At 42.3% G+C, this 25,975-nt stretch overlaps 1 protein-coding gene across 12 annotated transcripts in view; it reads right to left on the reverse strand.

Moving 5' to 3' along the window:
- The window catches only part of LOC148019677 (phosphatidylinositol:ceramide inositolphosphotransferase 3-like), a 91,804-nt gene that overhangs the window by 39,610 nt on the left and 26,219 nt on the right, over positions 1-25,975 (reverse strand). For 10 of the 12 annotated variants that reach the window (XM_087699796.1, XM_087699794.1, XM_087699797.1 and 7 more), the window contains 4 exons: positions 21,707-21,775; positions 21,469-21,549; positions 21,298-21,369; positions 20,222-20,377 (listed from right to left, as the gene is read on the reverse strand). In XM_087699796.1, coding sequence (XP_087555922.1) covers positions 20,222-20,377; positions 21,298-21,369; positions 21,469-21,549; positions 21,707-21,775 — 378 coding nt within the window. Of the gene's footprint in view, positions 1-20,221; positions 20,378-21,297; positions 21,370-21,468; positions 21,611-21,706; positions 21,776-25,975 lie in introns of all 12 variants that reach the window. The other 2 variants (XM_087699805.1, XM_087699804.1) reach the window with 2 other exon arrangements.

A 25,975-nucleotide genomic window follows, 5' to 3' on the forward strand; every position in this document is an offset into this window, starting at 1 on the left:
AAACCATATTAACAATTGATAAGTGAGGCTTACATGACACTGCACTAGCCACTACATTCTTTTTCCCATCCAGTATACAATATGAAAATGAAACATAGAAAGAAAGTTTTCCCATCTTGTATCCTTCTTTGACAACTTCTACTGCATTAAAAAGTACATCAATGTCTGATGATCTGTCTACGCTATGAAATCGGTCCCTAACAAATAGTGTTTCCACATAGATAGTGCATGAATTACAGCCAAGAGCTCTTTCTCATAGACCTACAAATTCCTCTCTGCACCATGGAGAACCTAATTTTCATAAGCAACTATTGAAACTAGCCTTCGTTCTTGGAGAGGGTGGTAATCCCCTGATCAAGTATTTAATTACAGCAATCAGCAAATAAACATAAATTGAAATGGATACTTTACCTTCAAAATTCTCGGACAATAGGCACCTTGTTGGTCCCAAAACTAGCACCCCTTTCAGTATTTCTTTATCTTCAATTGCCAATGGATTTATTACATAATGAGATTCCACAATCTCCTTGGCTAATTCAAAAGCCCCTTGCTGGTCCAACAATCAGCAAACAAATTGGGCAATTTTTCCGTTCATTTTCACCCAAGACTTTCTCTATTTGGATCCCAACTGGCCAAATGCTGCCCAAAATTTACAATGAATGGCTGGGCATCTGAAATCCTTGTCAATATCACAAATTGTAGGTGCTGATTTCAGTGTGCGATGCCTTCTCCTCTGGGCACGGGTCCCAAGGTGGCTGCCCTAAATGCTACTGTAAATTAGGGCTTATAGCAAAAATCCTCTTGCTGTCCATCTGACTTTCTTCGTGGAAAAACCCTAGAATCTACCTATTGCCTACTCTAGCTCACATTTAATGTACTTACCTCTACTGCTAAGCACCTCCAAAATGTTGTTGCCAGTATTCAGCAACTATCATCAGCCCCTCTAGGATGATTTTCTGCTATCGTCTAACTCCTAGAGCCCTCTATTGGTTGTTGCTTGCAGCCAATTGCTATTTCTCTGCTCAGAAAATGGTCAGCAACTCCTTCTATCTCTCTCTCTAGATAAAGAACTCATTCAATAGCTGAGACCCAGCCCCAAAAAATGTTTTCTCAATTTGCATGGGCATTTTTGCCAAGTGGCATTCTTCTAAATCTATTTTTCAGTATTATCCAGCCATTAAATTAATTTTTTGAATTAAATAATTTTGAAAATTAATTTCAACCCTTCTAACCCTACCCAAAATTAAATGTGCTCATCCATAATTAAATTGGCTAGGCCATTTGCAACCTGGAGTGGTCCCGAACCTTTGTTGACCCTTAGACTGACATTAATTAATTAATTAATACTAGTTCCTAGTGTCACCACTGACACTTATTGGTCGAATACTTATTCTAGGGTCAAAACTGACACCAACTGACCACAAAAACCCAACAAGCATAACTTATCACAACTTTTATCTTTGACACCCACTGCATCCTCGCAATCCTTGGCCTGTTACCATGAAATAACTACCATGTGCATCACATGTGTCAAACAACCTTGCACATTTAATTAATAACTTAATTGAATGCTATTGCCAAGATTAAAGCATGTCAAAAATTTCACGTCCCCATAACAGACCTCCCTCTTGAAATCCCTACAATCGTCCTCGATTACACTGCATTGTGCCAAAGAAAAAGCACACTATACTGGAATTTCCATGAGGCACCACAGTCACAACATTGGCCATTATTGCCTAAGCATGCCACATGTCCCAAACTTGCTGAAATTTTCCAATCAGCACAAACATTAGATAAAACTGAGAAATGGTCTAGAACTATTGCTAAAAATCCATTAAGTGCATCCATAACTCATGTTTCTCAACTATTCTGACTTCACAACAAAAGAGTAGAAACCATGGCTGGAATTATCAATGGCATTCACTAACTTGCTATTGTCCATAGAACCAGCTGTAAACCATTGAAAAGTAAGAATAATCTGATCATGAACTGATCACTTGCTAATCTGAGAACTGCACACAAATTGTTGCAAATGCGACCCCAAACTGATCAAAAACTGATTGCAAAAATTGATCGATAACTGATGCAAAACCGATCCCAAAAGTGACCATAAACGGTTCTCAAACTTATCAAAAATTGATTAGAATTTGTCCTCAAAACTAAGGTAAAAGCTCATGTCAAAATGATGCAAATGTATAGTTTCAATGTCCACAAATCCTCTATGTGCTCTGAAGATGCAATCTATCATCCAAGTAAAAGTAGCAAGAACATTCATAAAACCAAAAGACATAACAAGAAACTCATACAACCCGAAAGATGTCCTTGAAGCTATCTTAAGCACATCCTCTGGTCTAATGCATATCTGATGATACCCACTTTTTAAAACTATACGGTTGAATATGGCTGCCCCTACAATCTATCCATTAATCATTGATCCGAGGGATTGGAAACAGATTCTTTATCGTGATCTTGTTCAAAGCACGATAATCAATGCATATACACATGAACCATCCTTTTTCTAACCAAAAGCACTGGAGAATAAAAGGAAGATGAGCTGGGTTGAATCACCCCTTTTTCTAATAGCTCATTCACTTGACTCAAAATCTTCTCCTATGCTACACTAACCTTGTAGGGTGGCTTATTAAGTGGGCTACTTCCAAGGAGAAGATCCATGCCATGATCTTCAAGCAATAGCTGCCCTAGAAGTAATTGAGAGAAGCAATTAGCATATATTTTCAAAAATGACATGCGATTCTTCTCTAGCTTGACATATTTCCAACATTCTCACTATCATCCTTATCTTGAGTAAAATGCAAGTACACTAAAAAATCATTTTTCATTACTTTAGAAACAACAATTGCAGATACAATAGGGATACATTTCTCCTTTAACTTTACATCAAGTGTGAGTGTCTTTCCCTTATGTTGAATAGTGATCTCTTCTGCACAAGAATCAATCACTGCATGCATACGGTAACACCGCGGCATACCAAGCAACACATCACAATCCTCAAGTGGAACAATGAAGAACTCTTTGCTATCCACATATCCATGTACATGCAACTAAAGCTTTTTAATGACTGGTGTGATGGGCTCTACATGGCCTTTACATGCCATTCCAACTTCCCCCATGGGTCCCATCTCATCGTCTCTGAAGCCTAGACGGGCTACTATGTCTACAGAGATGAAGTTGCCTCGTGCACCATTATCAAAGAATATCAATGTATGTTGATCTCTAATTTTGCCCTATGCTCGGCATAACTCAGTAGCATCATCATTGCGCTGATGACTAACAACATTGGGTACCAATCCCACTGATATTTTGGGTTTCTTTCCCTCAAAATCTCCCTGATTTTTTTATTTTCTAGCATGTAGCCTATTGGAACAGTCCCTTGCAATGTGACCCTTCAGTTCATAAATAAAGTATTTATTTGCAACCATCAATTCCCTATGTTGTGCCAATGTTTTTGAGTCTTTCTTTACTGTTTTGCCTCTTTTTAAGCTGATTTTCAAATTTTTCCCTTTTCTCAACCTTAAACTACTTTTTATTCGGCTTCTCCCCACTCTTTTACAAAGCCCGAATCCTTCCCATGGAGCAAAGCATCTACTATAGCAGCAGTCTCTATGAGCTAAGACATGCTAAAGATGATGGATTTAATGCAAATATCCCTGATTGCTTTAGGTAGCCCACAAACATAATTTTTCACTTACTCATGAAGGAATATGAGGAGATAAGAAGTGACGGAAAACAATGCATCCCAAAACTTCTTATTATATTCCTCCAAATATTTGCATTCCTTAGTATCCAACTTATTCCAAGTTGTCATAATGTCCACCTCAAAAGTACTTTTCAACCCATTCGATGCAAACAGTTTCTTGAACTATACCCATATTGATGGTGCTCTACCTTGCACCAAAAGAGTACACCACCACTACAATGCATTCCCCTTCAAGAAAGTGATTGCCTTTCGAAGCTTAGAGGATTTGGTGAAGTTTGCCCATGAATAGATTGCATTAAACTACTGACTGAAAGTCAAAGCTTTCAGCCTATCTCGTGCACCACTCAAGAACTCAAACTTCACTACTTTTCCACCTTCATTATAGTCCTTTGTTGCCCCTTTAGGTGTCAAGTTGTCATACACTAGCTGCTGCAAAAAGGATGCATTTACTGAATTTACATCAAAAACAATACCAAATGGAGCATTTATATGACCAACACTCATTCCTTGAGCCCCATAAACATTCAAGGGTACAAACGCATTACCAAACATGCTACTTTGTGCCCCAGACATCAAGCCAATGCTGCCATAAATAGGGTTTCGCACATTTCTAGCCATACCCGCATACATTGGGCCTTGCACACCATGCATTGGTTGCTCCATATCATAGGAATTTGTGCCATACATTCCCATATGTGGTCCTTGTCCAACCATAGCATGAAAAATCATCTACCACCAAAGTATCCTGGTTGCCCCATCATAAGATGCATACCGGGCTATCCAAAATCCATTGGATTGGCATATCCATGATGGCTTTGCATTTGTATTCTTTGCTCTTTAGGTACCAACTATTTCACTTTATTATCATCTTTGGGAGCTTCAAGTAAAGGCTTTGGCATTACCTTCAATGCACCTTGCTGTCCCGAAGGTATAGAAGATGAGTTCCTCTTATTGCCCTTGTTGTCCTTCTTCGGAGCATTCAAAAATCGGGGGAACTTAGGAACTTTTGCCAATTCAGCAAAGATATTTGTTGTTGTCCTCATCCGATTCTTGAATTGGTCATCAAATTCCTCTTCACTTTGTTGATCATCGGCCTCATTATTCTTTTAAGGCCCTACAACTTGCCCAATAGTAACATTTTCAGCTTGCTGTCCATCATGTGAGCCTTGTCCAAAATCAAGCATTGCATTTCCTTCTTCCCCATGTGAGTGTCCATACTAAGAGACATCATCATTGCTTGATTCCATCTCACTGTATGAAGACTTATTGCTATAATTTCTAGGTTGAGCTCAAAAATCAGCACTAGCACAAAGCTTTGGCTTACAATCAAGTGCCTCGGGCCCACCAAATGAAGGGATTCAGTGGTATCGCAGCAATGGAACCATGAAACCAACCTTCCCTCTTCGAGAGGGTGGTAATTCCTTGATCAAGCACTTATCACAGCAATCAACAAATAAACATAAATTGAAATGCACACTTTATCTTCAAAATTCTCGGACAATGGACACAAAAACGTTTTTTTAGTTTGCGTGGTTATTTTTGCCAAGTGGCAACCTTCTAAACCCATTTTTCAGCATTATCCGACCATTAAATTAATTTTTTGAATCAAATAGTTTTGAAAATTAATTTTAGCCCTTTTGACCTTGCCCAAAATTAAATGTGCCCATCCATAATTAAACCAACTAGGCCAGCTGCAACCTGGAGTGGTCCCCAACCTCTATTTACCCTTAGACTAGCACACTTATTGGCCAAATACTTGTCCTAGGGTCAAAACTGACACCAATTCACCACCAAAACCCTGTTGGCATAACTTATCACAACTTTTGTCCTTGACACCCACTACATCCTCAGAGTCCTTGGCCTGTTACTATGAAATAACTGCCATGTGCATCACATGTGCTAAACAACCTTGCACATTTGATTAATAACTTAATCAAATGTTATTAGCAAGATTGAAGTATCTCAAAATTTCACGTCCCCATGGCACTACATAGCCATCCTGTATTAAAACAGCCCCAATGCTATTTCCACATGCATCACACGACACAACAAATGAGTTCTTGATATCAAGCAACACAAGAAAAGGATCTGAAATCATTTTATTTTTTAATGTATAAAATTTCCATTGTTGTCCACCTAAAAGGCACATTCCTCTTTTGCAAAGCATGCAACGGAGAAGCAATTTCAACAAAGTTCGGTGCATGCTTTTTGTAGTACGAACAAGGTCCAATGAAGCTATGAATTTCATGAATATTCTTGAGGTGTGGCCATGAATAAATTGCCTAAACTTTTGTAGGATCCATAGGAATGCCATCAGCCGATACAATGTGCCCCAAAAAGTGAATATCATGCAAGAATAATTCGCTTTTCTTGCCATTTATCAACAATTGATGCTTATGCAACACATTAAATAATATTGCCAAGTGCTTCCGACGCTTGGCCTCATTCTTCGAAAAGACAATCATGTCATTGAAAAAAAAATCCACAAATGTCCTATGCTACCAAAAAATGTGATTTATCTTTCTATTGAACATGGTGGGAGCATTTGTAAGCCCAAACGGCATAACAAAAGACTCATATAAACCAAAAGATGTTCAAAAAGCTGTCTTAAATACATCTTTAGGCCTAATCCGAATCTGATGGTATCCACTTTTCAAATTTATACACTTGAAGATGTCATCAATCCAGGGATCGAAAATCTATTCTTTATCATGATTTTATTCAATGCACATGTGCCATGACCCATCCTTTTCTACACTAGAAACACTGGTGAACAAAACGGCAATAAGCTGGGCTGAATTAGCCCCTTCTCGAATAGCTCATTCACCTAACTCATAATCTCCTCTCACTGGGCTGCACTAACTCTGTAAGGGGGCTTGTTAGGAGGGCTACTGCCGGAGATCAAGGCCATGCCATGATCCTTGAGCCTTTCAAGCGACAGCTACCATGAAAGTGACTGAGAAAAGCAATCAGCATACATTTTCAGAAATGACATGCAATCTTTATCCATCTGAGTCACATTCCAAACACTTTCATTATCACTTTTATCTTTAGTGAAAACAAAGTAAGCAGAAAGATTATTTTTCATTACTTTGAAAATGGCAGAAGCATATACAAGAGGGACAGATTCTCCTTTCAATTTTATATCAAAGTATGAACTTTGTCTCTATGATCAAGGGTCACAATTTTATCATGAGTATCAACAACTACATACATACGATGGCGCCAAGACATCACATCCTTCCAACGATGCAATAAAGAACTCTTCGTTGTCCACATAACTCTAAATGTGCAAATGAAGCTTTCCAACGATAGGAGTGACTGGCTCTACATGCCCCTTGCATGTCATACCAATCTCCCCATGGGGCCCATCTCATCCTCTCTCATGCCTAGATGGGCAACCATGCCAATGAAGATAAAGTTTGATTGTACTCTTGGATCAAGGAAAATAAGTGCATGCTAATCTCTAATTTTGCTCAATGCTCTACAAAGCTCAATGCTATCATCATTGGACTGATCTACCACTACATCAAGCACTAAACTAGTTGAGGATTTACCGCCCTTCTTTCCCTTGCTATTATCCTTATTTTCTCTAACTTTACCACTTTGACATTTGACTTGACATTACTATCTTGGAATCTTGCATCCTTTCAACACAACAATGTATCAGCTGTAGTAGCAATTTCTATATGCTATGACATCCTAGAAACATTGGATTTAATGTCAAAATCCCAAATTCACTTTGGCAAACCACATACATATTGCCCTACTTGCTCATGAAGAGAAACTGATCAATAAGAAGTAACAGGCAGCAAAGCATCCCAAGACTTCTTAATGTATTGGTCCAAGTTCTTGCAATCTTTTACATCTCACTCGTCCCATGTTGTAATCATGTCCACTTCAAACGTGTTTGTCAACTAGTTTAAAGCAAGTATTTGCTTGAACTTAATCCAAGTGGTAGGTACTCTTCCCTAAATAAGAAGTGTAGACCACCACTGAAATGCATTTCCCTTTTAAAACGTGACTACCTTACGAATTTAGGTGCCTTTGTGAAGTTGCCTGCCAAATAGGCTGCATCAAATTGGTGTATAAAAGTGGGAACTTTCACTCTATCTTGTGCACCACTAAAAGGTTCAAACTTCACACTTTTGCTACCATCATCATAGTCCTTTGCTCGACCAATGGGAGTCAAATTGTCATAAATAAGTTGCTGCAAAAAGGGTGCACTTGCTGCAATTCCATAATAACCAGCACATCAGATGCTTTTACATGACCAGCACTAAATCCTTGTGGCCCAACAGCCCCAAGGAATGCAAATACATTTCCATATGGCCCAATTTGTGCCCCAGGCATCAAGCCTATGCTGCCATACATTGGATTTTGCATTCCACCTCACATACATAGATACATTGGGTGTTGAGAACCATGCATTGCCTACTGCATACCATGGGGCTTCGTGCCATACATTCCTATATGTGGTCTTTGACCAACCATTTCATGAAAAATGGTGCCACCACCAAAGTATGCTTGCTATCCCATGTTTGCATTTGTATGAATACCCTGTTGTCCATGTTCCCATGGATTGGCACTACCAAGTTGGCCATGCATTTGCACTTGTCACACGCGTACCAACTGTTTGAGCTCATGAGCAACTTTGGGCTCTTCCAGTGAAGGCTTAGGCATTTCCTTCTCTTCTTCTGACTGTCTCGAAGCTCTAGAAGGTGTCTTCTTCTCTTTGCCTTTGCTATCCTTCTTTGGGGCATTCAAGAATCGAGTAAATTGAGGATCCTTTGCCAATTCAACAAAGAGATTTGCTGCTTTCCCCATCCGATTTTTGAACCTATCATCAAATTCTTCACCCTCTTGCTAATCATCACCATCTTGAGGCATGGAGGTTCCTCCATTTGGGTCATTTCCCACATTTTCAGCTTGCTGTCCATTTTGAGAACCTTGTCCAAGATCACGCATTGCATCTTCCCCTTCACCACATGAATGACCAAATTGAGATGCATTATCCCCACTTGATCCCGTATCACCATGTGAAGACGTACTTGTTGTAATCAGCAGAGCTGAGCACAATAATGCAAAGCTTTTGACTTACAATCATGTGCCTCAAGCCCACCAATTCCAAGCATTTTTTGCAAAAAATGATCTCTTTCTCTCTCTCTCTCTCTCTCTCTCTCTCTCTCTCTCTCTCTCTCTCTCTCTCAATAACCTCCACCAGCTTGCATTGGCAAGTGTGCCAAGTGGCACCCTTCCAAACTCAATTTTTCAGCATTATCTGCATTTCATTTCATTTCTCTCTCTCTCAATAGCCTCCACCAGCTTGCATGAGATCATCAGAGTTGAGCTAGCAGCTACACCAATTGTGGTAGAGGCCCTCACCCAATCAGTCACATACATACATAGCCTATGGGACTTACCCACACACAGGTATGCATGGTTGGCCCTTGAGTCCTCCAGGCAGCTTGCCAAAGAGGGTGATACTTCATGTTGGTATGCACAAATGTCGGCCTAGTTTGAGCTGCATGGCTTTAGCATGGACAAGTTACCCCCCTTCTAGTACTCCCTTGATGCACCATCTCTTGATTTGAGCAGGTTAGAGATTTGCAAGATCGTCAGAATGGATCTTACCCAATCAAATATCAAGCGAACATGGTTGATGCCAAGGCAAGACCTAGGGACAAAGATGGCTTTCTACCGCGAGCATTTCCTTCATACTACAGATGATGGATTTATTGCTCACCAGAGATACATAGACACCCACCTTTCCCATGGGATCAGATGTACTATTGGCCAATTGCGCACCTCCTCACATCAGCTAGAGATTGAGACTGGCAGATATAGATCCATCCCATCAGAGGAGCACATATGCCTGTCAGATGGGAGAGGATCGAGGTGCAGCTGAAGTGCAGTAGACAGTGTGAGAGTGAGAGACAGAGTTGAGCACGACACCCAATACAATAGTACTGAATAGAGTGTTAGCTGAAAGTACAAATGATAACCCTTATACCTTAGAGTTATAAGGGGCTGTTCACACCCGAACACAGTAAGTGCCCGTAAGTGTGCACCACAAGCACATACAAAATAGTACACATAATCTGGGGGAAAAAACCTCTCCTACCGAGAGTAAAAAGTGCCCCAGTGTCCTAGTGATCACCCGCACACTCCCATATGAGCGTAGGCGTAAGTAAGGCGTGTGAGATACCCAACAAAACCCCCTGGAGTGAAGAGTGATCAAGTGTACAAGGATCATCCGCCACCAAAGGGCGTCAAATTCAAAGCATCGCGAAATGCTTCAAATTTGTCTCGTGGAAGAGCTTTGGTGAAGATGTCTGCCACATTGCTGGTGGTAGGACAGTAGACAAGGCTGATATCACCTGCATGTAGCCTCTCTCTGACAAAGTGGTAGTGAATCTCTATGTGTTTCGTGCGAGCATGAAACACAGGGTTCCGTGCCACTGCAATGGCACTCTGACTGTCAGTATATAAAGGAGTAGGCTCCGTAACAGATACATCCAAATCAGCAAGTAAGCGTCTAAGCCATACGCACTCAACTGCAGTAGTGAAGGCTGCCTTGTACTCAGCTTCACATGACGACGTGGCAACAGTGGATTGTTTCTTGCTAAGCCAAGAAATGCATGACGAGCCAAGAAAGAAACAATTGCCACTAGTGGAGTGACGAGTATCAAAATCACCAGCCCAATCAGAGTCACTGTAAGCATGTAACTGCAGTGGTCCCCCCTTGGCATAAAGCAATCCAAGAGCTCTAGTACCCTGCAAGTAACGAAACACACGCTTCACAGCTTGCCAATGCGACATACGAGGCTGATGCATGTACCTGCTCAAAACTGAAACGGCAAACTGTATGTCTGGCCGAGTGTGGCATAGATAGATGAGACATCCCACTGCTGGAGCATAAGTATGGATATCAAACAAATCACTGTCATCATGTAATGACAGTTTGAGCCCAGGTTCCATGGGTGTACAAACTGGCTTGCAATCCTGTAAGCCAAACTTCTCAAGAAGTTGCCCAATGTACCTTGACTGACATAATCCAATGCATCTAGCATCATGTACAAACTGGATGCCCAAGTAATAGTGCAAAATACCCAAGTCAGACATGTCAAAAGTTTGCTGTAAATTATTTTTGAATGCTGAAATCTGATCAGCACGTGTTCCAGTGAGCAAAAGGTCGTCTACATATAGACACAAAATCAGCATGGATCCCCCCTCTTTATGTACATAAAGGGTAGACTCAGATGGGCTGTTTACAAACCCCTGACTAAGCAAGAAGGCATCTATCTTTGCGTACCAAGCTCGTGGAGCTTGTTTCAAACCATATAGAGCTTTTTTCAGCTTGCATACTAAATTTTCTGAGCCTTCAACTGCAAAACCAATGGGCTGCTGTACATACACTTCTTCCTGAAGTTCCCCATGTAAGAATGCAGTCTTTATATCCAGCTGATGCACTTTCCAACCAAAATGTGCAGCCAAGGCAATCATAGACCGAATGGTCGTCATACGGGAGGTAGGAGCAAAGGTCTCCTCATAGTCAATGCCCTTTTTCTGTGCGTAGCCTTTAGCTACCAGCCGTGCCTTGTACTTATCTATGGATCCATCTGCATTCCTTTTCAATTTGTAGACCCATTTCGTACCAATGGCACGCTTGCCAACTGGCAAAGACACCAAATCCCAAGTATGATTCTTATGAATAGAATCCAATTCAGCTTGCATGGCTGCCATCCAATGCACACTATGTCGTGCATCCTCAAAACATTCAGGCTCCTCATTATCATGAGTACATGCTGCCATAACCAACTCCATGGAATGTGCTGAATCATGCAGTCGAGTTTGCCTTCGAGTACGACCAGCCAAGGGTGTTTCCAAATGACTATCTCTCATAGTCTGCGTGTACCATCTAGGCACCTGTCTTGCTTCCTGACTGTGTACAAGTTCCTGCTGAATTTCAGTTTCAGCAATGTGCTGATTTACTGCATGTTCCATAGGAGCAGCTGGCTGAACATTAGGTTCATTTGCTGAAGTACCAGCTGAATCACCAAATGTGATGGGCAGCAGCCCTTCAAAGACATCACGGGCAGCCTGATATGTATCAAAACCAGCCAAGGATAATTCTGATTTTTCATCAAATACAACATCCCTGCTGACAAAAACCTTCTTGGTCACGGGATCATAGAGTCTGTAGCCTTTGCTTTCGCTGCTATATCCCATAAAGATGCATTTTACAGCCTTGTTGTCCAACTTCTTTCGAAGTACCTGTGGAATATGGGCATATGCAAGACACCCAAAAGTACGGAAGTGGCCAACAGAAGGTTTGCGGCTGTGCCAAGCCTCAAAAGGTGTGACGGTTTTCAAGGCCTTGGTAGGGCATCTGTTCAAAATGTGGCAAGCGCACATGACGGCTTCCATCCAAAAACTATGAGGCAAACTCTTTGCCTTCAGCATACATCTGGCCATCTCCATGAGTGACCGATTTTTCCTCTCTGCTACCCCATTCTGCTGTGGAGTATATGCAGTAGTGTACTGATGGATAATGCCCTTCTGCTGCAAATAAGAATTCAGCATAGAGGACATGTATTCCCCCCCTCGGTCCGAACGGAGAGTCTTAATCTTGCAACCAGACTGAGTTTCCACAAGTGCACTGAAAGCCAAAAATGCATCATACACTTCTGACTTCTTTTTCAAGCAGTAGACCCAGCACAAACGTGTAAAGTCATCAATAAATGTTACAAAATAGTAACAACCACCCAATGACTGTGTCTGCATGGGCCCACAAACATCCGAATGCACAAGCTGTAATCTGGCTGTTGCTCTAAAAGCAACATCACGGGGAAAAGAGAAACGATGCATTTTTCCCAAAATGCAACCCTCGCATAAATGCTCAGGAGGTCTCTCCAAGAGAGGTAATCCATCCAACATCTGAGTACGCTGTAATAGCATCAAGCTGCCATAGTTTACATGCCCCAAACGAGCATGCCATAACTCTGCCTCTAACATAGCAGGAGTAAGAGTGGATGTCAAATATGCAGACTGATCTACCGAAAGAGCATCCAACTCATATAACCCATGACACAGAGAACCTGTCAAGACCAATGTCATGTGTTCCTTGTCACGGACCATGCAACGGTCATCATCAAAGGTGACCTGCAAACCACAACGTGCCATAGAAGAAATGGAAAGCAGATTCTTCTTAATGCCAGGCACATACAAAGCATCCTGTAGGCGGAGAATAGAGCCATCAATGGCTGTAAGCTGAATCTCCCCAATACCACGAACAGGGTATGATGCATTATTAGCACACTGAACAGACTTCCCAACGGGAGGTGCACCAAGAGAAGCAAACAAATCTCTACGAGATGTGATATGCCGTGAAGCACCACTGTCAAAGAACCAAGTGTCAGCATCTTCTGTAGAGCTAAATGCTCTATCAGCCCAAGAGACATCATAACTGCAAGTGTAAAAACAATAGTCCCTGTCTGCAACAAAGGACGCGGACTCACTAGCAGTGGAAGGAGCTACAGAAACAGACATCCCTGACTCCTTCTTCTTCTCTTTGGCGATGCGCTTCCTGCACTCAGTGATGTAGTGGCCAGGCTTCTTGCAGTAATGGCATTTTCCTTTCTTGGCTTGCGTGCCCCCCTGTTTCTAACTTGTCTGTGAAGTGTTACTACTACCAGAACTCTGCGAAGCATTTTTCCCTTGGCTGTTTTTACCCTTCTGCCTTGACATAAAAGCCTGCTCAGAGGCTATACCATCCACACCACTGTTCCGTCTAGTTTGTTCCTCCTCTAGAAGCAAACTGACAAGCTGAATGAAAGTGATGGGCTCTTTCGAAATCCTCATAGTGAGGTTCAAGGCAGTATGAAAAGCCAAGTAAGAGGGAGGCAGTGAATTCAATGTTGTAGAAATCAGCTGCGCATCTGAGTAGTACTCATCCACATTCATGAGTTGCTCCCGCAAGTCCTGAATTTTGTTGAGATGATCCTGCATAGAATCACCCTCATTCATCTTTAGAGTCTCTAGCTCTTTCTTCAAGAAAGAGATGCGAGTCTCATTCTTTCCTGCAAACATCTGCTCCAATATCAACCAAGCTTCTTGTGAAGAAGCTGCTGAACGAATATGAGGAATGATAGAACGCTGAACTGCCAATGCAATCAGCGACATAGCCTGTGCATCCCGTGTATCCCAAGTTTTTTGAGCTGCAGTTCTTGGGGGAAGTGGCTGAGCGGGGTGAGGTGGAGGGGGCTGAGGTTGCCCTCTTGCACGTCCTCCTGGAGGAGGAGTAGCGGGAGCCACAACTCCCGGTCGTGCTTCCTCTCCACTGACATAATCCCACAGATTTTTGGCCACTAATACATTCTTCATCATGAAAGACCAAAGGGAATAATTGTTCCCATCCAATCGGTCTTCCTTGGACACATAGGTGAATACATCTCCTCCCTGATTTGCCATTATTTCCCAAAAGGTAATAGAGCAATGTCAATGCAGTACGGGCTGGAAATCTGCAAATTTCCAGAAATTGCAGCAAACACAAATCTGCAATTAATGTGCAAAGGGTACTCTGTCAAAAAAAAAACTGTCACTGATGCACGCTTCCCAAGGTGCAATTAGTGCTCAGCAGCACTAAAACATCAAAAGCCCCAAAATTTTCTGCCCAAAATTTCTGTCACAAATGTCTGTTACAAAAGCCCCAAAATGTGCATTCAATGTGTCACAGACAGACACAGCACGTTTCCCAATGCTGAAAACTGAACCTGCTGTTCAGCACGTTTCCCAATGCTGAACCTGAACCTGTTGCACGAACTCCTGTGTAAAAGAAAAGTGCAGAATGTTACCTCTGCGTGTTGACGACGGGCACGATTCCCAAGGTAATGACTGCTGGGTACAGTCGGACTGACGCACAGGTACAGGCGTGCAGGATGGCGCGTCAGGACACAGGCGGCACGTCAGGGCACTGGTGGCGTGTCAGGAGACAGGTGGCGGCACAGGGTACCAGTGGCGGGACAGGGCGTCAGATGGCGGGCAGGCAGGAGCAGCTCGTCAGACGGGCGGGATGAGCAGTCACGAGCTGCTGACGCGAGCAGGCGGCCAGGCGAGCTATGCGTGGTCAAAAACGGCGTCTGCAGACAGGTGGCACGCGCAGGTACAAATGTTGACGGCGCCTGCCAGGTGGCACGCTGGGACAGGTGGCGCTGGGGGCGTCTGCAATCAGCGCGCTGGGCAGAGAAGGCTGCGCCTGGACTGAAGACGTCTGCAGATGGCGCGCTGCGACTGGCGGGTGGAGCTGTGCGCTGGCGGCTGGAGCTGACGCTGGCGGGTGGAGCTGCGCTGGCGTGGCTGCTGACGAAGGTACAGGCTGCACGTGCTGTACCAGACAGGTACTGACGAGCTGTCAGTGCTGACGCAAGTCCTCGGGAACCGAACAGAGCTGCTGACCAGCTCTGATACCAAATGTCAGATGGGAGAGGATCGAGGTGCAGCTGAAGTGCAGTAGACAGTGTGAGAGTGAGAGACAGAGTTGAGCACGACACCCAATACAATAGTACTGAATAGAGTGTTAGCTGAAAGTACAAATGATAACCCTTATACCTTAGAGTTATAAGGGGCTGTTCACACCCGAACACAGTAAGTGCCCGTAAGTGTGCACCACAAGCACATACAAAATAGTACACATAATCTGGGGGAAAAAACCTCTCCTACCGAGAGTAAAAAGTGCCCCAGTGTCCTAGTGATCACCCGCACACTCCCATATGAGCGTAGGCGTAAGTAAGGCGTGTGAGATACCCAACAATGCCAGTATGCCAATTAGAGCCAGAGATAGAGGAGCATTATATCTGCCGCTGCCTAGCGTATTATGAGGTCCGTGGTCGTTTCCACTGTCTTTTTAGAGACGGATTTGGACCACTATCCAAAATCATGGATTTTACCGATCAGCGATGCCTTGGCCTCTTTCTTCTTGAGATACGACGGCTTCGTGACATGCGTCTCAGGAGTACAGCTGCTCTAGGACACCGAGACCCTCCACAAAGGCAGCTCACAGACTTCTTTTCAAAGGAGACTCGGAAGACTTCAATACAGTTACAGCCACAATCCATACGAGAGCCTCTCTCACCATCACAGTTCACACACAGACAAGGAGTACTGATTGATCGAGCCGTTCAGCTTAGCCGATCCAGACGTCCTAGGCACACAGACACCGACGACACCTTCATAAGTGGACAAGGGATTATTGCTCGAGCTAGAGCTAGGCCCTCCATACCCACATGAGATTGTATCATTTGGAGCTCATTGTTACTAGATAGAGCTCTATGTTTTACACATAGCCATAGTTAGTTTCCTTTCTTATTTTGCTTTGTGCTAAATATTTTGCCCAAACAGTTGTACCATCATACACATAATTGTAACTCATGGTCTCATAGGTCATTTTGGCCTTTTGTAGACGTTAATATATCATTTCATTTCTCTCTCTCTCAATAGCCTCCACCAGCTTATATTTGCAAGTGTGCCAAGTGGCAGCCTTCCAAACTCAATTTTTCAGCATTATCTGCATTGTTAAATTAATTTTCAGCCCTAAAATTTCAAACATTAATTTGTTTTAGTGCCCAAAAATTTAGTCTCGCCAGACAATAATTAAATTGGCTAGGCCACTTCATCTCCCAAATGTTCCCGAGTCTTTTTTAGTCCCCCGGATTCACATTAAGTGCCATTAAATGTCAAATCCCTAGTGTCACCAACTGACAGTTACGGCTAATAAAATGTCTTGGGCCAATTTCTAGCACCAAATACCACCTAGTATCTATGCAACATTAACTTAAGACACTTTTGCCTTTGACATCCATTGATTTCCTTGGGTTCTCAACTCGTAAATATGAAATAATCTCAATTGCACTTCACATGTGCAACACATAAACATTTGACTAAAAATTAATCCAAATGTTAAGTAAAGCAAACAAAATTTCACGTCCTCATGACTAACTATATGTGTCGAAGTTGATCTTCTACCTGTATAACACGTAGCAAAAATAACTAAATAGTATCCGTCGGCAGAAACTTCATATACTAGAGCTGACCATAAAGGGTAACTACACGCATGGTCGAGGGAGCCTCGTACATTTGAAACTTTGCCCATTTCACGAAAGAGGTCCTGCGAGACGTCACCTCTGAAAGGACTTCTTTAGAGATGCAACAAAGAAGAGCAAAATATGCACGAGCATCATCATATCCCATGTGAGCACAACTTCTTCATAGTTATCCTCGTCGAAATCAGCTGGAAGAGGAGTGGGGTGTTTAGGATGCTCAAAAAGGTCTAGAAACAATGTACCATAAGCACTTCTGCACTCCATGTTAAGTAATCAGGGCCGTGTAATTTGTCATCAATAGAACAGCAAGGGGGAGCCATTAAAGAGGATAGAAAGAGAAAATAAAGGAAGGAAGAGGAGGAGAGAGAGAGTATAGCCACAGCACAACATAGACTGCACAAATGGGAGTTCACACGCAATGTAGGATAAGCTGATCACAAAACAAATGTTGAAATCAACAAAATCTGTAAGAAAACGGCAACAAAATGGTCGCCCAACATTGTAGCAACAGTAGAACCTAAAAACACAGGTTTCCAAAGGAGTAACTAGCAATCACCTACCAATCTAGAGCCACCTAGGGTACCAAAAGTGGAATAGAATGAAAACCCAGATGCGGACACTCAAAATGCAGGCTGTAAAAGTATTTAATGCAGTAAATGCAAACTGCAGAGGTTGGGAATATGACAATTTGCAGCAGATACAGGTCATTTGATCAGCAAAGAACAGTAGAAGATTAGCAATCAACAATGGAACACCTATAATTAGAAAAAAACAGTCGCAAGAGCATAGATCCTCAAATCTAATACCATGTCAAAAGAGGATGCAACAATGGAAGCATGAAAGAATGCTGAAATAGATTGTTGAACATAAGACAAAAAAGAAAAAAAAGAGAAAACACAAGAACACTGCAAAAGAGAACTCAAAGATGTGCTTGGGAAATGGAATCATATACCAAACACAAGATAGTCGCATGCAACAATGAGTCATTGGCTACATGGGCACTGGCACCGACTCCCTCTCTCAAACAGACCATGCATTGGATCTGCAAGTGATGAATGAATGTGGAGGAGGAGCCTAAATATATAGGCCAAGAATAATGCAATAATTGCATCAGGTCGGCCAGCATTTAATGCTAGTCGACGAGTAATAAATGCATAAATCACCATCAAAATGACCACTAAAAAATAACTAACTCATGAATGCCTGGCACATCCCAAACTCACACATGAGCTAACTAAACTGCTAATAGTTGTCAAGCCTGGTGGCTAATGGCGAGGTGGTTGGCCTCCCACTCCCTTCACAAGAGCAACTATTGGCCAAGCTTTGGCTGATGACACTTTCATGTTTCTCAAAGTTGATTGTGACAATATGTGGAGAGCAATGGATAAATGGGACTTGTTTGCCCTTGCTTCAAGGCTTCACATTAATGCCTCTAAATCAGCCCTTATTAGTTGCACATAAAGTGATCTTCAAGCCTTGGGTTGGCAAGGAGAGGTTGTGCTCAAAGGCAATGTTTTCAGCATTTGGGCTATCCTCCTTTGGGGGTGCATGTCTCCTCTAAGATGCTAACGGACTAGATATCGACATGCATTATGGACAAGTTTGTATATTGGAAATCACAAGCTTAGCCTTTTCACGTGAGATTGAAAATAATCTCTCCGCCTTTCAGAGGAATGATGAGAGACCTCGTCCTCTAAATCATCAAAACTTGCAAATTGGTGATAAGACATCTTCTATGACCCGTAAAACATACCCAGAAACCTACATTTGTTGTAGATAGCCCCTCCAACAATGGAAAACAACTACGAATTCAATGCAAATTGGTGATAAGACATCTTCTATGACCCGTAAAACATACCCAGAAACCTACATTTGTTGTAGATAGCCCCTCCAACAATGGAAAACAACTACAAATTCAATAGAAAGTTGATGTAGACAAGGGGAGATTAGTTGTTGCCTTGCCAAATATTGCTGCGTTTTCAGGAAAACGCTGAGGAAAACCTGCCACCAGATGAAGGTTGATTGTCGCCTCAGCAAAACGTTGAGTAGAAGACTGTCGCCAGCTGGAGGAAAGTTGTATTTCAGCAAAATACTGATCTAGAAGGCTGCAGCAGCAATGTGGGATGGTTGCCTCAGCTCCACACAGCTCTGTGTCCTCTCGTTTGGCGATGATACCATGGTAAGAGTGCGCAACGGAAGAAGAACACGAATGCAGAGAGAAAGGAAGAAGGAGGAAGAAATCCGCACTGACTGAAAATGAATGCTGAATACAACAGTGTGGACTGATCAGTCCCTGCACGCAGCCCAAGGCATCAATGAGAGAACCAAATCAGGCTGAGAATAATGATGGCAGCAGCAGCACTGGAGATGGAGGAATATGCCAGAAACGGAGTGTGTGAATCAGCAACCTGCAGAAAATGTGTCTGCCAAGTGAGGTGGTCAGCTGTATATAGCTGCAAACCCCTAAATCTGGCCAACCTTCCTAGAATGGCATGCGAGTGCAATAAATGCAGTCTGACTGCACAGAAAAATAGGGAAAATCATGTTGTCACATCTTCAGGCAGGCAGGCACTAGTAGGGGGTGAATACCAACTGACAAACATAGGAAATGCACAAGAAATGAATCTAACACAAAAGAAATGCACACTAAAACGCCAGAGCTCCCATGTCTCTGTCAAACCCTAATAAGAGCTCACAACTAGGAGATGACAGACTGACAACCCTAAAATAGGCAAGCAGGCACTAGTAAGGGGGGAATACCAATTGACAAACATAGAAAATGCACAAGAAATGCATCTAACACAGAAGAAATGCACACCAAAAAGCCAGAGCTGCCTTGTCTCTGTCGAACTCTAACAAGAGCTCACAACTAGGAGATGACAGACTAACAACCCTTAAATAGGTAGGCTAACAAGTTCAAGGCTTTCCACCATTTGTAGGTCATGTGGCGTGCCTTAACAAATTTCTATACTAGGAAATTTCGTGCCAAACAAATGGTTTCGCATGCTCATAAAGAATATCTATTGTGTAAAATCCTAGGTCCATCAATATAGTAAGTTTCCAAATAAAGCCAAGGACCAGTGATATATGTCATATTTTTAGGTTTCTTTTCACCAATTATTACACATGGACTTTTAACTAAACATATTTGTAGACTTTCAATTTTAGCAATTGTTACACAAAGGAGATTAAAATTGTAAGTTTTTTTAAATCTTATGTGGAGTAAAGGAAGGTATAATGGCTGCTTGAAAAGAGGAAAAAAAATCCAAAGAAAAAGATAGATCTACGATAGTATGAAACAGATTATGCATGGTGACAAAAATCATCAGACTACTAGTGTGGAACTAAGTTGGATCTCTCCTCTTTCTATTAACTAATGGATAGAGTGAAAGTGCAGATTTACATATGTTGCTCCTTTTGAAGAATTACTGCCAGGAGCAGAAGATATATTGAAAAAAGTTCTTTCTAATTGTAAAGTTTGGTTACACTCATATTCTACAGTTTTATACAGGAAAACCCCTTTGAGATAATCCACAAGAGACCCCATTTGCTGTAAATTCTGCAAACAAAAGAAATATTTGCAGCTGGTCAGTTCATTGAAGATTTGTAGACTTCTCTATCTCGTGTTAAACAAACCATGGGTTGACTTCAAAAGAAACAAAAGAAAGCTGTTGAAAGACACAGAAGACCAACTTATTATGCTAAAGGGCAATGAGTTCTTCTTAAGTTTGAAAAAGACAGGTTGCTGGCCATTATGCAGACAACAGAAGATTCATTTACAGCCACGCAGATTCTCAAACTCCTGTATATGCCACCTTGGATAGGCAGATTCTCTAACCCCTGTATTCATGGGACCACAATTGACCTACAGCTAGGCAGATAGACAACCATCTTGCAGAGTAAGAGAGTCTAGATTGTTCTGATTAGGTGGGATATGATCCTATTGAGCCAGCCATCACTCTTGACTTCTCTAGAAAGGACCAATTTTCCATGAATGAGCTCAGCTGTTTTGGGTAAGTGTGGTGTTCTTGCATCTTGGCTCGATTGTGCAACAGTTTTCTCCCTTCTCTGTTTGAGTAAAAATCCCAGTTTGAAGTAAGTATTTGAAGAATAAAGCAGCATTTAGCTGGCTGTACGTTTCTACTGCAAGAGACAGTCTCTTGATTTAGGGAGAGATGAGAAGAAGTAAGAAGGCTGATCTATATCCTGCTCCAGCCAAGACTTGGTATGAATCCCAGTATTTATAAGAGACTTCAGATGCCAAAGGTCATCAATCACCTTAAATTTCACAAGTTCCAATATCCAGGCAAATTAGGGGACACCTTGGATTGGGAAGACGAGTGCATACAACAATGAGATACATAACAACACTCATTAAACTGATAATATGCATTCTCATAAACTGCCCCCCCCCCCCCCCCCCCCAAAAAGAAAAAAAGCAACTGTAACTTGAATTTGAAGTCTTTAGTTGCAACATACCTCTCGACAATGATAATTTGGACCTGGTAACTGGGTTACCATAAAAGAGGATATCCTTAGGCACTGTGAAACCTAATATTAAGCACCATAAACAATAAGATAGTAGCCATTGGCAACAAAATCCAAAGAGTATACTTCAATGTACTCCCTAAGTAAATATTTTTGGCTCACCACCAAGATAGCCAAGCATCTGTGCCACACCAATACAGTATAGAACCGTTTTGCCTGGAATATGAAAGGATGAAACGTCCACTGACAGCAAATGATAAGAAGGACAAATGTCAAAACTATAGTGGCAACTTGCCATACGCCCCTGCATATTAAAATTTGAGAATGGGTGCCTTCCACATGAAATTTCAGATACCAGCAGGAAAGGGAATGGTGCATTAGCTGACAAAATTTCACATACCAGCAGAAAAGAGAAAAACATAAATGTGAAGAGAGTCTCGCTTATATAAGCTTTATCTGGTCCAAGTTCCTGTAAAGATAACATGCATGCACAAGAACAATTTGTAAAGTGCAAAACTATACATCTTGAGATGCTGAATCTGAAGGTATGCTACAATGTTTACAATTGCAAAAAGCAAGTTCATGCAAAAAGGTAACACATTGATTGCAACTCTTGGTTTAATCACTGTTTCCAGGGGACTTATCCAAGTCAGCATACATAAAGACAGCCCAAGAAACAGAACCTTTCTCATATCCAAAATCTTCCAGTATTAGTTCAGGATCGTTCTATTAACCCAATGTGCTAAAAGAATCTACAGTATAAAAAGGAAAACAAAAGCTCCAAAAATCCTGTTTTTCTTTCAAGACAAGATAAAACACATCTTAGAGATACCACAGAAATCTGGCATTTAAAGAATAGCATACATTTAACTTTACATCATAAAGCCTACCCACCCCTAGAACCCTGAACTAGCAGGCCAAAACATTAGACAAATTCCATATCTTTAAAGCAGCAGACAGATTGAGCACTCGAAAAACATGCGAATTGTGAAGTGCTTCTGGTAAGCCAGAAGCGAAGCGCAGTACACAATAATTCAGTATCTTATGATTAAAATTTCTTCAATATTGAGGAGATCCCAAAATAAACAGCACCTCTCACTAGAGAATCCTAGGCATTATGGCTCAACTATGCAGAGCTAGGATGATACTTTTTGGGATACGAGAAATTTCCAAACTCCTCAAATGTAATATTTTGGTCTCATAGGCCAATTTGGCCTTTCGTAGATGTTAATATAACTTTATTTTTTCCTTTTTTTCTTTCTCTTCCCCTGTAATGGTAATTATATTAATTACAAAAAAAGAATAGGCTAACAAGATTACAAAATGCAAGCTGGCTCTAGTCCATTATGTATGAACCAGATACAATGGATCCAACAAATACAAAAGGATGGAAGCGCATGAGGCAATTGCTGCTATGGCAGTTGCTGTGTGGAGGTCGCGGTGGATCGTTGGCAGTAGTAGGAGCTGGAGCCATAGGCACATCAAAGGACTTGTCTCGGCAACACAAGTGTAGGAGGGGTCCTGCAAAGAAGAAGGGTCAATAGGTGCTATCGGCACGGAAGTCTCCTTCGCTTTTAACTTATTGCATTGGGCTTCCGTCCATCCCTTTGTTTCTAGATCTGAAGAAGGAACTGGTTGCTTGCCTTTGGACTCATTCAGCTGAATAATCACCTCCTTGGTAAAAGGTGGGGGCATAGTGTGATCTTTGTCCATAGAATGATCCACCAAATACTCTTTCGGTCTAGACATTTGGCTATGAAGTGACCCAATTGACCACGAGAGAAAACACTCGCCAGCAAAAGTACCCCACTTGAGCAGAAACCAAAGACGCCACATACTCTTGCAATGGAGGCGCAACCAATTGGGTCTCTTTCTAGCAATATCCCATAGAATTACACATTCAATTGTGGTTTGCTGCCTTTAGGCTTGGGGGCACCAACACATGACCCAGCACAGCCATTGAATCCTTGAGAAGAACCCAGTAAACAGCTGGGCAACTCTCTATTCCAACCCATACTGGATATGCCTGCTTTAGCAAACATTGGAAATCTGCCATTGGAAGCCATGGAACAATATGCACCAATTGTTTATCAAAGAAAAGAGGCTACCGATTGAGAAGAAAATCCCATGCCAAAGTAGAAAGGAGCACAACCTCATAGAAACCACATGGACCAGCAAATATCTCCTCCACACAATCAATCCGAAGAAGAGATATCAGCCACACTGATGGGTCCTGGTTAGCACAGGAACCGGCTAGTGAAGAAGAGAATGACAACTTGTACATGAAAAGCAGAAGATAAGAGAAGAACCTCCTGAGTATTGATCTGTGTATCCAAAATCTCTTCCTCCCTGTAGGCAAGAATCACTCGATGATTGTGCTCAACATACTTCTCCAAAAGAGAGTTTGCAAACTCAAGTAACTGTTTCAAATTTGGGTCTAGCAAATCCTGCTAAGTAGAAGCCACCTAAGCATAAGAGAGAGGTGGAGAATCCCCCAAGACATGGGTCTCTGGGGCAACAGTAGACTCATCATTGAGACGCTTGCCATGTTTGACAAACGGCTGAGCATCATACCCATTCATTCCCCTTCCCCTTCCTTCCCAATGCTATCTAGGATCTACAAGTTCTTCCTAGTTCAGGGCTTTGTATGTTTCAGCCCTGGCTTGGTGGCTAGGCCTACATATACCTTCCAGCATGGAGTAACAGAGCTTGTGGCTTGTCTCCCAAGGTTGAGTTTCAGGTCCTATCAGCTCATCATGTCTACTATTCTTTATTACAGGTTATCTTTTTGTTGGAATTGGAATTTTCCAATTGATCTTATTCTCTTTATCTCACTCCTCTTTTGTGCTCCTTTTTGGGCCTAAGAGGGGGTTTCGAGAAAGGAACCACATCATTCAGTACGTTTTTCCCTCCTTTATTCATATTTTGGTTTCCATTTACAGCCCCAAAAAGGCTTTATGGGTGCCTTATGAGAGAGTCAGGGCGCCACCCAAGAGACTTCAATGGGCAACAATCTAGACAGTCTATGCCTATATATACAGCATTGACTCCACCCATTCATTCACCCATCCCGCATTCATTCCTTCCAATGTTCTATCACCGTTCTTCACTACAGGTTACCTTATAGGTGGAATATTGGAATTTCCCGGATGATCTTATTTTCTCTCTCTCACTCCTCTTTTGTGCTCCTTTTTGGGCCTTAGAGGGGCTTTTGAGAAAGAAACCACATCATTCGGTGCATTTTCCCCTCCTCCATTCCTATTTTGGTTTCCATTTACAGCCCAAAAAGGCTTTTTGGGCACCTTTTGAGAGAGCCCAGGCACCACCTAAGAGACTTCAATGGGCAACACTCTAGACAGTCTATGCCTATATACAAAGCATTGAATCCACCCATCCCACATTCATTCCTTCCAACGTTCTCTTCCTCTCCACTGCTGCTCACACCCCACCCATAGGATATTGTAGTTCTTCGTCCATATCTCACCCAGCACCAGGTGCCCTACCTTCCACACCTTCCACGCTGCATTTTGGGCTGCACATTCTCTTTCTCCACCTGGAGACCATCTCCGCCATCTGGCGTCAGATTGCACCTACGTCTTTTGGCTACAAATTCTCTTCCTCCACTTGGTGCCCATCATCTCCATTTGGCATCAACAGGCACTTGTGTTTTTGCTGCCATATCACCTCTCTCTACCTAGCAATAGTGCTCTCCACTTGGCGTTACCCTTTCAAGCCATGTTTTGCAGTCTAACACCTTCCTGGCATCAACGACAACTCTGGCAAGCACGTGTAACCTCGGACACCTGCGTTTTTGCAGTTCTTGCTCCATCAAGAATTGGATTTCCTCATCTAGCAGGCTGCCCTATTGATCCTCATCTTCTAGAGTACCAATTCATAGCCGGTGATCTTCCTCACCTCCAACAATATCCAAGGATTGCGTCCCGATCCCTCGATAGTTGTCCTTCACCTGGATAGTGCAGTCATCTTCAAAGCTTCTGCTCCACTATATCAGCTTTGTTCGTGTGCATCATTCAATGCTCATCATCTTCTTCTACTATGTTCTCTGAATCTCTCTTCTCTCCCAGTGCTCATTGTACACACTCACTATTTCTCCTTGCAAACCCTGCTCTATCTTTGGTTTGCTTTCATAGCAATCATATTTTGACATGGTATCAAAGCATACCTCATTTCTTGTTAGGGCCAAAGGTGCTCAAAGAATCACAAAGATCCTCTGCATCAGAGACCGCAAAGACAGGTTGCAATTCAATATCATCTTTTGATTTCCCTCCTTGTTCCAGCTGCATCATCAAGAGAGACCCTTCTCTTCTTCTCCCTCCCACTCTCCCATTCCTAGGTTTACACATGGTTACCATGGCTTCTCCCCTAACAAATGGAAAGTCTACTAGGTGCTCCTACTACAACAAGAACAATCATACCACCGAAGATTGTCAACTTCCACCTTTGCACATCTACCACCGGAGTATGCACGTCTACCACCAGGCACTCTTGGTGCCACACCTCCCTTCTTGACCACAAAGATTGTTCTACATCAGCTATCAGAGCATTATGCTCAAGGCAATAAGATACATCTAATGCGCACTAAGTCCTTACAAGCAAAAGGAGGATCATCATTCACCACAAACTCCTCGAGACTACCGCAATGCACTAC

This window comes from Lygodium microphyllum, chromosome 19 (genome assembly GCF_053477565.2).
Source record: "Lygodium microphyllum isolate KBCC chromosome 19, Lygodium_microphyllum_v1.1.10, whole genome shotgun sequence".
Lineage (NCBI taxonomy): Eukaryota > Viridiplantae > Streptophyta > Polypodiopsida > Schizaeales > Lygodiaceae > Lygodium > Lygodium microphyllum.